General features: G+C 41.6%; 1 protein-coding gene across 12 annotated transcripts in view; it reads left to right on the top strand.

Moving 5' to 3' along the window:
• PTCH1 (patched 1) overlaps nt 1-13,150 on the top strand; it is a 105,591-nt gene that overhangs the window by 89,997 nt on the left and 2,444 nt on the right. For 11 of the 12 annotated variants that reach the window (XM_056524801.1, XM_056524793.1, XM_056524816.1 and 8 more), the window contains 7 exons: nt 180-360; nt 1,329-1,609; nt 3,606-3,743; nt 4,353-4,495; nt 9,490-9,589; nt 10,610-10,861; nt 12,432-12,960. In XM_056524801.1, the coding sequence (XP_056380776.1) occupies nt 180-360; nt 1,329-1,609; nt 3,606-3,743; nt 4,353-4,495; nt 9,490-9,589; nt 10,610-10,861; nt 12,432-12,959 (1,623 nt within the window). In that variant the 3' untranslated portion in view covers nt 12,960. Of the gene's footprint in view, nt 1-179; nt 361-1,328; nt 1,610-3,605; nt 3,744-4,352; nt 4,496-9,310; nt 9,338-9,489; nt 9,590-10,609; nt 10,862-12,431; nt 12,961-13,150 lie in introns of those variants that run through there. The other variant, XR_008844997.1, reaches the window with a different exon arrangement.

The raw sequence follows: 13,150 nt of genomic DNA, 5'->3' as shown, positions 1-13,150 counted from the left end.
TTGCACGACAATCCAGATAAATAAGATATCAAAAATGCAAGTTGTAATGGCTGTTATTGACATATTAAGAGTTTGTCATATTACACATATTTGCATTCCCAAAATTAGCTTTTTATATTATCTATGAGCCAAATCTAATTCTGTTATGTGACATCTCTCCATCTATGTCTGTTCTACAGTTGACTAAACAGCGCCTTGTGGATGCAGATGGGATCATTCATCCAAATGCCTTCTACATCTATTTAACGGCCTGGGTGAGTAATGACCCTGTAGCCTATGCTGCTTCTCAGGCCAATATCCGCCCGCATCCTCCAGAGTGGGTCCACGACAAAGCAGACTACATGCCTGAAACCAGGACAAGTAAGTAGGACTTTGCCTCAAGCCTTAAACTGTTTATGAACAGCTTCCTCCATCCTGGCTCTGTTTTTGGATGATATTGTGCAGATCTACCACACTTTCCAAGACTGGTCTGTTTTAATTTGACAGCCATTTTAGTGTTACATTTTCTGTTAAAATAAAAAAAAAATAGCTTTTTTCCGTTCAGCCAGAAATAAAGGTTGCCTTAACGGTCAACACTTGATTGATTTTATTATTTGCTAATTTACATAAAAGCTTTTACTAGCTATTAAACAAAAAATACAATATTTGTTTTTGCATTTTTTTGTTTGTTTGCTGCTTGCCCCAATTGTATGTTTTGAAATAATATGTTAGTAAATCCGGCTATTACATAAATCTTTTTGTTCCTATTTTCTAGCATTTATTTTTTGTGACGTCGGTTAAGAATGGTAGATTTGAGGGAGATTTACATATTTAGGGAAAAAATGTGATTGGCTAAAAAGTCAAGAAAAAAAATAGCTCTACTGTATCTGAACCCTAGAGCCTTCTGGCTGCCAGCCAAACCTTGTCTTAATGAAAATTTATAGTTGAGATTATAATAGGGCAAATCATGTTTAGCAAGTCAACTGAATGACCCTGCAGGGTCTGGAACACACAACGACAGTAACTGAACGCTAGCAGTATGACTGACTGGAATTTATATATCTAGCTTTTTTTCTCCCTTATTGTGGTAGATCTAGGGTTACCGTTACATGATAAAAGAAGCAGGGAAAATCAAGGTTCCCAGACTATTAAATGATCATATGTTCTAAATTTCTTAAAACAAAGACCTTTTCATCTTCGTAGATATTTCTCTGGCTCAGTCATTGTCAACAACTTTTACCAGTCCTTCTGTATGTGTAGTTTTTTCATGCGGCACCGTACAATAAACTTCTTTTAATGTTCTATTTTGTGTTTACCCTCATTGATCTTCGTGTTTATTTGTCTTTCAGTCCATGCAGCTGAGCCAATAGAGTATGCCCAGTTTCCTTTCTACCTCAATGGACTACGAGAGACTTCAGATTTTGTGGAAGCTATAGAGAAAGTTAGAGCCATTTGCAACAATTACACCAGCCTGGGAGTATCGAGTTATCCAAATGGCTACCCATTCCTCTTCTGGGAGCAATACATTGGGCTACGGCACTGGCTGCTCTTATCCATCAGTGTGGTTCTGGCCTGCACATTCCTAGTGTGTGCCCTCTTTCTTCTGAACCCCTGGACTGCTGGAATCATTGTAAGTTAATAAAGTTCTTTGTTGCAGTGAAATTCCTTTCAACATAGCTCTTGCTACAGCCCGTAAGGTTTGTTTATGTCTGGATCTCTGGTGGAATAAAGTATGTTACATCATTCATGATATGTTTATTCGACTTCGAAGGGGAAAGAAAGGGAGGGTTCATAGCTACAGAGTAAACCTGAAAAACTTAATCCACATATTCCCTCAAGTACAAGCACATTTTTAATTGATAGAAATTAACTTTAGTTTACAATGGAGTTTTACTTAAGCACATATAGTGTGAAAATGATGAACACAGTGGTTTTGGCTAGTCTCCTGTTAGGCATTTTTTACAAGTGGAGAAATAAGCAATATAATAGTGCAATTCTGTTTTTGACACATAACATAGATGACTGTCGCAGAATTACGAGAAAGTCACATGTTGTACAGTACAGTGGTCCCTTAACTTACAATGGTTTCAGGTTACAATATTATCATTATTTCTTGATCATTGTAACCTGAAACCAGACTCAACATAAAATGGTATGGACAGTCTAAATCTGTGATACATGTCAATGTCTGCGAACTGATCAATCAGAATGGACATTTTACTGGTAAAACCCCTGTATTACTGAAGTGCATGCACTGACTGGCTGTCTGGGAGCGTCCCCTACAGTACAGGGAGGTACTACATATCCTGTACTACTCTTTACCTGTGCCAGCGTTAGATGCTTCAGGTAAGGGCAACTCCATTTTAATTTTTGGACACTGTATGTACTGTACAGGACCCTGAAGAAGCTCCTGTCCTCTGCATAGACAGTAATTTACAGCTAACAGCAGATCTTTCTTATTTATATGTAAGGACTTGCTTTATCTATATTAGTTATCTACTTATTTTTCTTTAATCCTCACTTTTTCCTATTTTTGGATGACATTTTGGGGATTCGCAACCAATTACCAGATTTCCATAGAGTTATGGTCTCAACATACAATGTTCCCCCTGGAACCATTATATATTGTAACTTGAGGGACCACTGTATTAAGATTCACCAATTTTCTCATTATCAACCTTTAGGCCGGGCTTCTTTATTACAGGAATAAAGATCTCCTTGAACGCATGTTGTTTGTATAGCACATATTACTATCACTAGTTGGCAGAATTGCCAACTACTTTTTCTAAGCCCCAACTCAAATTCATCAGTGAAATGTGCTTCACTGCCTGCTTTGTCTATAGCAATCTTCCCTAGTTCCTTAAAAGCCTGGAGGCCTCCCTGCAATCTGACACCCATTAGTTTTCTCAGTTATTTTTTATTTATTTTTTGGCTAGCTAAGGATTTAACATTAAATATCCTGGAAAGTGCTTGTTGTCATACTTCTCTGAATGTCTTTTATATTCTTTATTTGATGCAAGGGCAAACAAGGTCATATGTTCTATTTACAGTCCCTCTTGTGGACAAATGCTGAACTGTAAGCAGTTGTCCTATGACTTGCTGGAGAAAGCCTCTTCATGTCAAACATTCTCCGCTGCTTTAGAAGGATATTACATTTCAGATATACAGATTCTTATTATATGCATATTTTGTGTTTCTTTCAATGTATTGATGTAGTCAACGGTTTTAATTTACTTAAAGGGGTACACCGCTGCCCTGCTTCGGAAGCTCCGCTCCCCAGCGTCCAGAAGTTTCTTGTTCCGAATGCTGCGTGAGGGCTTCAGTGTTCAGGGCCGCCCCTCGTGACGTCACGCCCGCCCCCTCAACAAAAGTCTATGGGAAGAGGGCGCGACGGCCGTCGCGCCCCCTTCCCATAGACTTTCGCTGAGGGGGCGGGGGTGACGTCACGAGGGGGCAGGCGTGACGTCACGAGGGGCGGCCCTGAACACGGAAGCCATCACGCAGCGTTCGGAGCAAGAAACTTCCGGACGCTGGAGAACGGAGCTTCCGAAGCAGGGCAGCGGAGTACCCCTTTAATGCATCTTCTGTGGGTTTTGACATTGTGTTGTGTTTTTGTTGTTTTGTAGGTAATGGTCCTGGCCCTTATGACAGTAGAGCTCTTTGGAATGATGGGGCTCATTGGGATTAAGCTGAGTGCTGTGCCTGTGGTGATCCTGATAGCCTCTGTGGGCATTGGGGTAGAGTTTACTGTACATGTAGCTTTGGTATGTACACATTACTCTTGACCACCTATTAATTTCTGAATATGTATTTTATTATAGCATAACTTGTACTCATCTGATTCCTACTATTGGCTATAACGTTTTATTTATTATCTTTTTTCACAAAGCAAATTTAGAAACTATATCATCTGCACTGTGCTTTGTCTATATACAGACCCCTGAAAAAACATATATTTAGTGAAGGCAATACACTTCTAATTGGCATGGCTACATGCAAAAAAATTACCATTACCAATGCATTTTATCTAAGGCCTGATTGCAGTTACTGGACAGAAGGCTGGCAAATATCGAAGACTTACAAAAACATGCATTGCAGAGCTGGCATCAGCACCAGGCCTATCTGGATCTGGGCAGATGCAAAGGCCCATAGGGCTGACAGTCTAGACCAGTGGTGTTTAAAGTAGCCCTCCAGATATTGTAGTTTTGCAACATCTGGAGGACTGCAGTTTGACAGAAAAGTGTACACAACAATTGTTTAGACCAGTGGTCTCCATAGTGCCCACATATACCGGGCCCTGATGCATTTTGTGTCACTGCTGTTTTCATTAAACCTAGTTCTAAAGACTAATAAAATGTTATCTTTATCCTTAGGCCTTTCTCACAGCTATTGGAGATAAGAACCGTAGGGCTGTCCTGGCTTTGGAACATATGTTTGCTCCGGTACTCGATGGGGCTGTGTCTACTTTACTGGGAGTCCTTATGTTAGCTGGATCAGAATTCGACTTTATTGTCAGGTAAATGCATGCTCACAAATCCCTCTGTCTTCTGCTTACTCATTCTGACATCCACTGCTTAAGAATGGGCATATCTGAGCCGCACCCTCACTCACCATGCATTTACTCCCTCCCTTAGTCTGCTGTGCAGTGCTGGATCTCTTCATCCAATCACTGTGGACTGCTGTGTAAACCCTCCTCTTTGGTCTCATGCCGCTGTCTGAGAGAAAGAACAGGAGTAAGCACAGTGGAGTGCAGTTACCCATAGCAACCAATCAATTGCTTCTTTTATTTTCCAGAGGACTTTTCAAAAATTAAAGAAGCAATCTGATTGCTATGAATCTCCCCCTTTTGGCCCTGCCTGTGCTTCAGCTGGGACAAAGATAATACTGCAACCAGACAGCCATGGTTTCCATGAAAGGAGATACAGTGTTTTTATTAGGTATGTTAGAAAGGTTAATGTTTTGCCAGGATGTGCAAACAAGTACAGTGATCCCTCAACTTACAATGGCCTCAACATACAATAGTTTCAACATACAATGGTCTTTTCTGGACCATTGTAACTTGAAACCAGACTACACATACAATGCTTCAGACAGTCCAGATCTGTGATACCTGTCAATGACTGGAAGAACCAACCAATCAGAATGGGCATTTCACTGGTAAAACCCCTGTATTCCTATAGTTCATGCACTGACTGGCTGTCTTGTAGCGTCCCCTACAGTACAGGGAGGTATTACATGTTCTGTACTACTCTTTACCTGTGCCAGGGATAGCTGCTCCAGGTGGGGCAGCTTCATTTTACATTTTTGGGACACTGTGTACTGTACAGGACCCTGAAGAAGCTCCTGTCCTCTACATAGACAGTGATTACAGCTCCCAGCAGATCTTTCTTACTTTTATATGTAAGGAATTGCTTTATTTAAATTACTTATCTACTTAGTTTTCTTTAATCCTCACTTTTTCCTATTTTTGGATGACATTTTAGGTCTTCAGAACCAATTACCAGGTTTCCATAGAGTTATGGTCTCAACATACAATGGTTTAAACATACATTGGTCGTCCTGGAACCAATTAATATTGTAACTTGAGGGACCACTGTACAAGTTTTTGATCCTGACAGTAATCTAACACAAGATATTTAAAGGGGTACTCCGGTGGAAAACTATTATTTTTTTTAAATGAACTGGTGCCAGAAAGTTAAACAGATTTGTAAATTACTTCTATAAAAAAATCTTAATCCTTTCAGTACTTTTTGGCAGCTGTTTGCTACAGAGGAAAATCTTTATTTTTTGAATTTCTTTTGTCCACAGTGCTCTCTGCTGACACCTAATGCCTGTATCAGGAACTGTCCAGAGCAGGAGAAAATCCCCATAGCAAACCTATGCTGCTCTGGACAGTTCCTGACACGGACAGAGGTGTCAGCTGAGAGCACTGTGGACAACACAAAAAAGGAATCCAAAAAGTAAAGGATTTCCTCTGTAGCATACAGCTGTTAAAAAGTACTAAAAGGATTAAGATTTTTTAATAGAAGTAATTTACAAATCTGTTTAACTTTCTGGCACCAGTTCATTTAAAAAAAAAAAAAAAAAAGTTTTCCACCGGAGTACCCCTTTATAATATATCCCACAATATCTTATATAACACCACTGTGCTTTTTAGATCACTTAGCTTATCTTTATATTTTTGGTCCAGGTAAATATTAGAACCCCCAGAACAATGCACTTCTGGTTGAGCAGCAGCATTATCATTCCCATTTGCTAGATGGCATTAGGGGCTAGGGGGCTTCTGCAGGGAATTAAAAGGGAGGCTGTTTTCTTGTGGATTTAATTAAGAATGTAAGTTTGTCAGCTCTGGGAGGTTTTCTTTGAAGGGAATTTGATAAGTGCAGTGAAATAGATCCCTCTCTCTTACAAACAACCTGTGGAGCTATGTAAAATGACTAATCTTAGATGTAACACTGCTTCATTGTGGTGGACTACTTTCGCAAAAAAAAAAAAAAAATGCCTGAGAGCAAGAACAAAGCCTGATGGAGGATGGGCATATGAAATTCCTTCTATTTAGAATAGATACTTATAACCATGTAAATTTGACTGCCATGTTTTACTTTGCACTGGACGTAATTTGTGTAAAAATCCGTTGTAGCATGGATTGGAAAATGTCATTTTGTGGTATGTAAGCTGAGGAAAATCACACGTCTGGACATCAGGCTTGCTTTATCTCAATGTCAGTAAGGTGTAGACTATGTGCATCTGTTGTAGAAATGTTTTATCTCTATATGGTTTTTAAAGGTGTACTCCACTGCTCAGCGTTTGGGACAAACTGTTCCAAACGCTGGAGCCGGCGCCGAGAGCTCTTGACATCATAGCCCTTCCCCCTCATGCAGTCATGCCCCGTCCCCTTAATGAAGGTCTATGGGAGGGGGCGTGACAGCTGTCACGCCCCCTCCCCTAGACTTGCATTGAGGGGGCGGGGTGTGACATCATGAGGGACCGAGGCTATGACATCACAAGCTCCCGGCGCTGGCTCCAGCGTTCGGGACAGTTTGTTACAAACGCTGAGCAGGGGAGTACCCCTTTAATGGGTTCTGAATGCTAACTGGGCATGTGTAGGTTTTGTGTATGTGTAACCTATAACCTGAAGCCTCCCTGCTCTGATGCTTCAAGTCTACATTTGTCATTTGCTTCTTACGTGTTCCTCTGACATATCTACCACCAATTCTGACAGCACTAGTGTCCCGCCACAGACAGTAATTGGTTGAGCAGGGCACTTCATTGGGATATGTTACAGGAACAAGTAAGAAGCTGTGACAAGAGACCTGGAGTATCAGAGCAGCAGCGGTGGGGAATTGGAGAGGTTAATGACCTACTTTGTGTTTTTATAGTACCCCAGCCTCCTTAAACCTCCCATACTTATTGTCAACAGATAGTGTTATGGGTACAAGGTTGACCCAGCTTTCCACCATTGTACTTTGGGAATTAGAATGTTGAATTCTGCCATGCTGTCTGACACATTTTGAACCAGTGGACCCTTTTACTTGATCTTTCTGGTATATGGAGTCTTACAGGCCATGCAGTGCTCCACTGGGAAAAAAGTCTGCAAAGTACCCACGTGCAGAAAGAAGAGAGTTCTGTGCTGCCACCTATTGGAGGTAGCCTCCCTGCACGTCTATTATCTGAATCTCCTCCAAAATGATGAGTTACCCATCCGTAGACAAGTCTTTTAGGATTCTTGCCCTTCCTTAGTACAGTGCCAGGTGCTGGTTAGCTGAGAGGCCATTGTCATGGGACTCACAGAGTTAAGTTTTTATTTGAGGAGAGCATCAAACATTTGGTGTGGTATGTCTCCCACTGGAACAGAGAATCAATCAGGCATGGTGTACATATACAGCACCGGTTGGGGAGGCCCCTATAGATTGGTTGTTTGAGTCAATTCTGCTCCGTTTCATTTTGTAGCCGAACTTCATCTGTATACGCAATCTGTTAAGGTCCCACATCTTTTCTACATCCCTTCCAGTAAGATGGCTTCTATGGCTATGTGAGATGGTATTTATATTGGCATTCTGGCATTCTGCTGGGGAACCATCATGTTTACCCCCTTCTCAACACATGCTTATGCTAAATAGAAGCCTGGTTCTTTTCTGGGTTGGATATAAAGTGATCAAATGATATTCCATTGTTCCAGGGGATTACCAATGTTCCAAATGTTCTGGAAAGACAGAGATTAGCTCAACGATGCGCTCCACTAAAATGGAGTAAATTAACAGACATTGTATATGCAAAGCAGACCGAAATCTAATCTTCTTGTTTATTCTAGAGCTAGATGGATGACATGCAAATGTTTCTGGGGCCTATTGTTGATACAAATCCCAGTCTAAAGTTTTGCTTGGTTTACATTTGTAGAGGACATTGGCTTGTTCATTGTACTAATGGAGTTAAGATTTTCCAAGATGTTTACAGAACCAGGTTATTTGTATGTTGTGATTTTGCTAGAAAAAGAAATACAAGGAAAACAAGAGCTCCATCCTCAGCCAAGCCTTTGTTAACCTTTTCTGTGAAGTGTTTCACATCTAAATTATGTGAAATGAAGGGGAAAATATACTTCTGCCAGCCACCTCTTTGTTCTCGTAAACCTTCACTAAATAATCCTACATTTTATTAACTTTTATGAACTTTTTTTTTTTTTTAGAAAAAATAAACATCCTTCAGTGATAACTTTTATGGAAGGGTCCGCCAGCGTATTTCTGAATAAACCTTAGTGGTGGGAAACAGCATCCACTTGTGCACTTCCCTCCTCTTCCCCATTACCTTAGCCTTTATGTTTGAATTGGCCGACTCAAAACAAGAGTATTCAGAGATGCTAAATTGATCAACAAAAGATTAGGCTGCAATGCAGCTCAGCCATTGTGGAGCCTTTTACTGCATACAATGCTCAGGCATACCATAGAATGGAAAGCATTTTCTTTTTACAAAAAGCTTGTTCCTCTACTCAAAACGGTTTGCAATTTAAGCCATGTGGTAAAACTGAAACACATTGAATTCCAGGAGGAATATAGTTGTTAGAGACCAGGGAAAAAGGTCTTCACCTGAACAACTAGTGACTTAATTGGAGATTGCTATAGTAGGTTTTAGGACTGTGGATTAGCATTTGGGAGAAGTGGCTCTTTTGCTCTTGTAGGTTTTTTTCTTAGTTAATGGGCAGAATAGCAGAGTCTGGTATTGTGTTTTATTCACTTTACATTCCATATTTCTTGTGTTACACTTTCATGAATAGAAGCAATTTATCAAGCCTTCTGTTGTCGTAACAATCTAACCATTTTCTTTCCTGCTAACTAAGAGCGAACTGTGGGATTTAACATTCAAGGTAAAATAATACAAGTGCTTCCGATGCTTGTTGTTGTGGATGTGTGCTGTAATGTCGTTTTTTTTTGTCCATTGTATTGCATGTTCTGTTTTAATAAACTGCATCTTTCTCTGAAATACAGTGGCCCTTCATGTGCTGTTTTCTATTTGCAGGTACTTCTTTGCTGTGTTGGCAATATTAACCCTTCTTGGTGTATTAAATGGCTTGGTGCTCCTTCCGGTACTCCTGTCTTTCCTTGGTCCTTATCCTGAGGTAGGTATCCTAGTCTAATAAACTGTTTTGACATGGTATGTATATGTAAGGCTATGTTCACATCAGCGGTCGGAGCTCTATTATGGAGCTCTGTTGGATGATTTTGCTAAAATGATGAGACTTGAGAAGAAGAAAATTCTGCAGGTGTCTTTTTTTTTTTCTCTCTGATAAAGTCTTGCAAAATAATGGACATCTAACAGCCCCAATTACCTTATTCAAATGGAAGGGGGGGGGGGTAATCCATTGATGTCTCAGCCTAGTTATCAGCAACTCTAACAGAGCCCCGTGAACCTGATGTGAACATGGCCTTAAAGGGGAAATCCAGGCTCAAAGACCACACAAAAACACAATCACCTCACCTGCCCTGAACTGCTACAGTTGCTGTTCTGACATTTCTTGGACCTGCTGTTGCTTCCTGTGATGTGTTGTCCCTACATGAACTGCCTGCTAAGGGCTGGCTCACATCACGTTTTCTCCCATACGGGAGCGCATATGGCAGGGGGGAGCTAAAACCTTGCGCTCCCGTATGCCTTTCTATGCGCTCCCGTATGTAATTCATTTCAATGAGCCGGCCAGAGTGAAACGTTCGGTCCGGTCGGCTCATTTTTGCACGGTATGCGCTTATACAACTGGACCTAAAACCGTGGTTGACCACAGTTTTAGGTCCGGGGAAAAAGCGCATAAAATGTGATGTGAACCCTGCCTAAGTCAGTCACTGACTAAGTTGGGTCACCGCAACAGCCACTGATTTGCTGATCGGAAGTTTCTAAAGGTCTAAACGGACAACACATCACAGGAAGCAGTGGGACCAGGAGTCATCAGAATGACCACTGTGGCAGATCGGGAGCGGGTAAGTAGGCTATCTTTACTTTTTCATACCACCCTGACTCGCTTTCAAAAAATTGGATGACTCCTTTAAATGCTGTTTAGATATTTTGTGTTGAAATACACATTTGCTTCATAACAAAGCTACATATAGTACATATGGTATAGTAGGTAACAAACAATATATTTTTCTAGGTGTCCCCAGCCAATGGTGCAGACCAGCTACCCACACCATCTTTAGGTCCACCACCAAACGTTGTGAGGTTTCCAGTGTTAAAGCAACAAACACATACTGGGTCTGACTCTTCAGACTCTGAATCAAGCTCACAGACTACAGTATCTGGCTTCAGCGAGGAATTTCACCAGTATGAAGCCCAAAGACGTGGAGCACCCCCACATCAAGTTATTGTTGAGGCTACAAGAAATCCAGTCTTCCCTAGGTGTTCTGTAAGTACTGCTTGTAATTTATACAAATGTGTTTTTGGGGTACTTTCTAGGGATCGACCGATATTCAGCCGCACCCTCCACCTCCACACCGGTCCGGCCAGAGATCGCCGCTGCCCCATTGCCTCCCCCATCCCCCGTTTTATAATTACAGGTTCCCGGGGTCCGTGCTATTCTTGCTCCTGCGCGTCCTGTGTTACACTGTGCGCTGCGTAGCGCAATGACGAGTGATGTTCTCAACGCAATGTCACCGTCAGTGCGCACAGTGACAGCTCAGGAGGACACTGCAGGAGCCAGAAGAAGCGTGGACCCCAGGCCCTGGGAACAGGTAATTATAAAACCGGGGATGGGGGAGGCAATGGGGCAGCGGCGGTCTGTGGGCGGTGCGGTGGGGGGTACGGCACGGCGCGGTGCATGGGGTATGGTGGTGGCGGCAGGACAGGCAGGGGGAGAGAAGTGGGTGGCGGCAGCGGTCTCTGGCACTGCAAAAGCCACTGCAGTTCATTGATTTAAAGCGCCCGCTTTAAATCAATGATCTGCAGCGGTGTCACCGGGGGGATAAATAGCCGATAACTTATACCGGAATATCGGTATAAGTTATCGGCTATCGGCCCTAACCTCCATAGAGTATCGGTATCGGCCCTAAAAAAAACAATATCAGTCGATCCCTAGTACTTTCACACAGATTGGATACCCTGTGGACTTGTGGCACCAGTGACATAAAGGAAACCTGTCAGCTCCCTAATGTCCTGTAAGCTTCTCCTATTATCTGTTAGCTGTAATGCAAAGTGTTCTGAAGCTGTACCTTTAAGCCTTCTCAGATGCTACATGTTCAGTAAAAATAACTTTTTTGTCAACAGGAGCTCACAGCTGCCAGTATGCAGCACAATCTGCATGATTTTATGCAAATTTACATGTAGAAAACTATAGATTTTAAGCAGAAAATACACAGAGAATCAATCTCATGTGAAAGTACCTAAAAGTTGCATTATACACTAAAATGTACTTATGGTAAACCATACGGATAATTATAATCTGTCTACAGCTACCAAAAGTGAAGTTGAGGTCCAAAAAATGATTTATAAGCCTCTGTCCTATGAGGGATACTTGCTGCTTGGCTGCTTTTCAGCTTTGCTTAATCAGAACAAGCTATACTCAGACTTAAGAACAAAGCTTCATGGTAGTCCAAACTCTGACGAAAGACTGAACATGCACCTACTGTCCTATCAATGGCTACAGCTACTGCCCTATTTCTATACTCAAAATAGTTACTGCGTGAAAGCCAAAGCTCAGCATAGGCTCATATGCATATAGTCCATATAGTGAGGGTTTCCCTTACAGCATCATTATAAAGAATAGGAAACCAAGCTACCAATGAGGTTGTCACATCTGGCCAGGGAATGAGTGCAGCCCCTGTCACTTGCATGACAGACAAAATTCCAACCCGAAAAGATGCCAAACAGACATTTCCCAAAAATTCCCCCATAGTGTGTAAACCATATAATGTTTCTTTTCTAAAATAATATACTCTTGCAAGTTTATCGTTAAAACAATTTTGTATTTCCTTTTCCAGGTTGTAATGCCAGATGCCACACATAGCCAGTCAAATCAGAGGACTCAGCAGGAACAAGATCCAAAACCTCAACAACAATGGCACCCTAACAGAAATCAGAGGTGGGAGTCAAGGGAACAGTCACGGCCACCTCCTTATCGACCACGCAGGGATGCTTTTGAAACTTCTACTGAAAACCATGTTGGTCCTAGTACCAGAGATCGCTCAGGACACAGACCACACTTACAAAGCAATAGGAGAACTGCTTTTGCTCCAGCAGGTACTTCAGTGCCTGCATACTGCCAGCCTATTACTACTGTGACTGCTTCGGCTTTAGTTACTGTTGCTGTTCACCCTTCAGTGTGTAGCCACAATAATCGTGGTAGCTACCCGTTCTACAGTGGTTATCACGAAGACGACCATGGACCTTATGAGGATCCTCATGTGCCTTTTAATGTGCGCTATGAGAGAAGGGACTCTAAAGTAGAAGTGATAGAGCTGCAAGAAGTTGAATGCAAAGAAAGGACACGAGGGAATGTCTCTAAATAAGGTACTTTATTTGTTTAATAACTATGAGCATTTTTTGTTATTTTATTTCAATACACTTATTTTAATGGAAAACATATTTGTGATAAGTCTTTACTTAACATTTTATCCTTCTTTTCATGTGCAGTTTGTTGTGTTCTGTCCAGAATAAACTTTGGTCTGGTCACTGTGAAAAGGACAGAATGCCTTGCACT

The sequence above is a fragment of the Hyla sarda genome, chromosome 1 (assembly GCF_029499605.1).
Source record: "Hyla sarda isolate aHylSar1 chromosome 1, aHylSar1.hap1, whole genome shotgun sequence".
NCBI lineage: Eukaryota > Metazoa > Chordata > Amphibia > Anura > Hylidae > Hyla > Hyla sarda.
The sequence above is the reverse complement of the archived record's forward strand: the minus strand, read 5'-3'. Positions and strand labels throughout refer to the sequence as shown.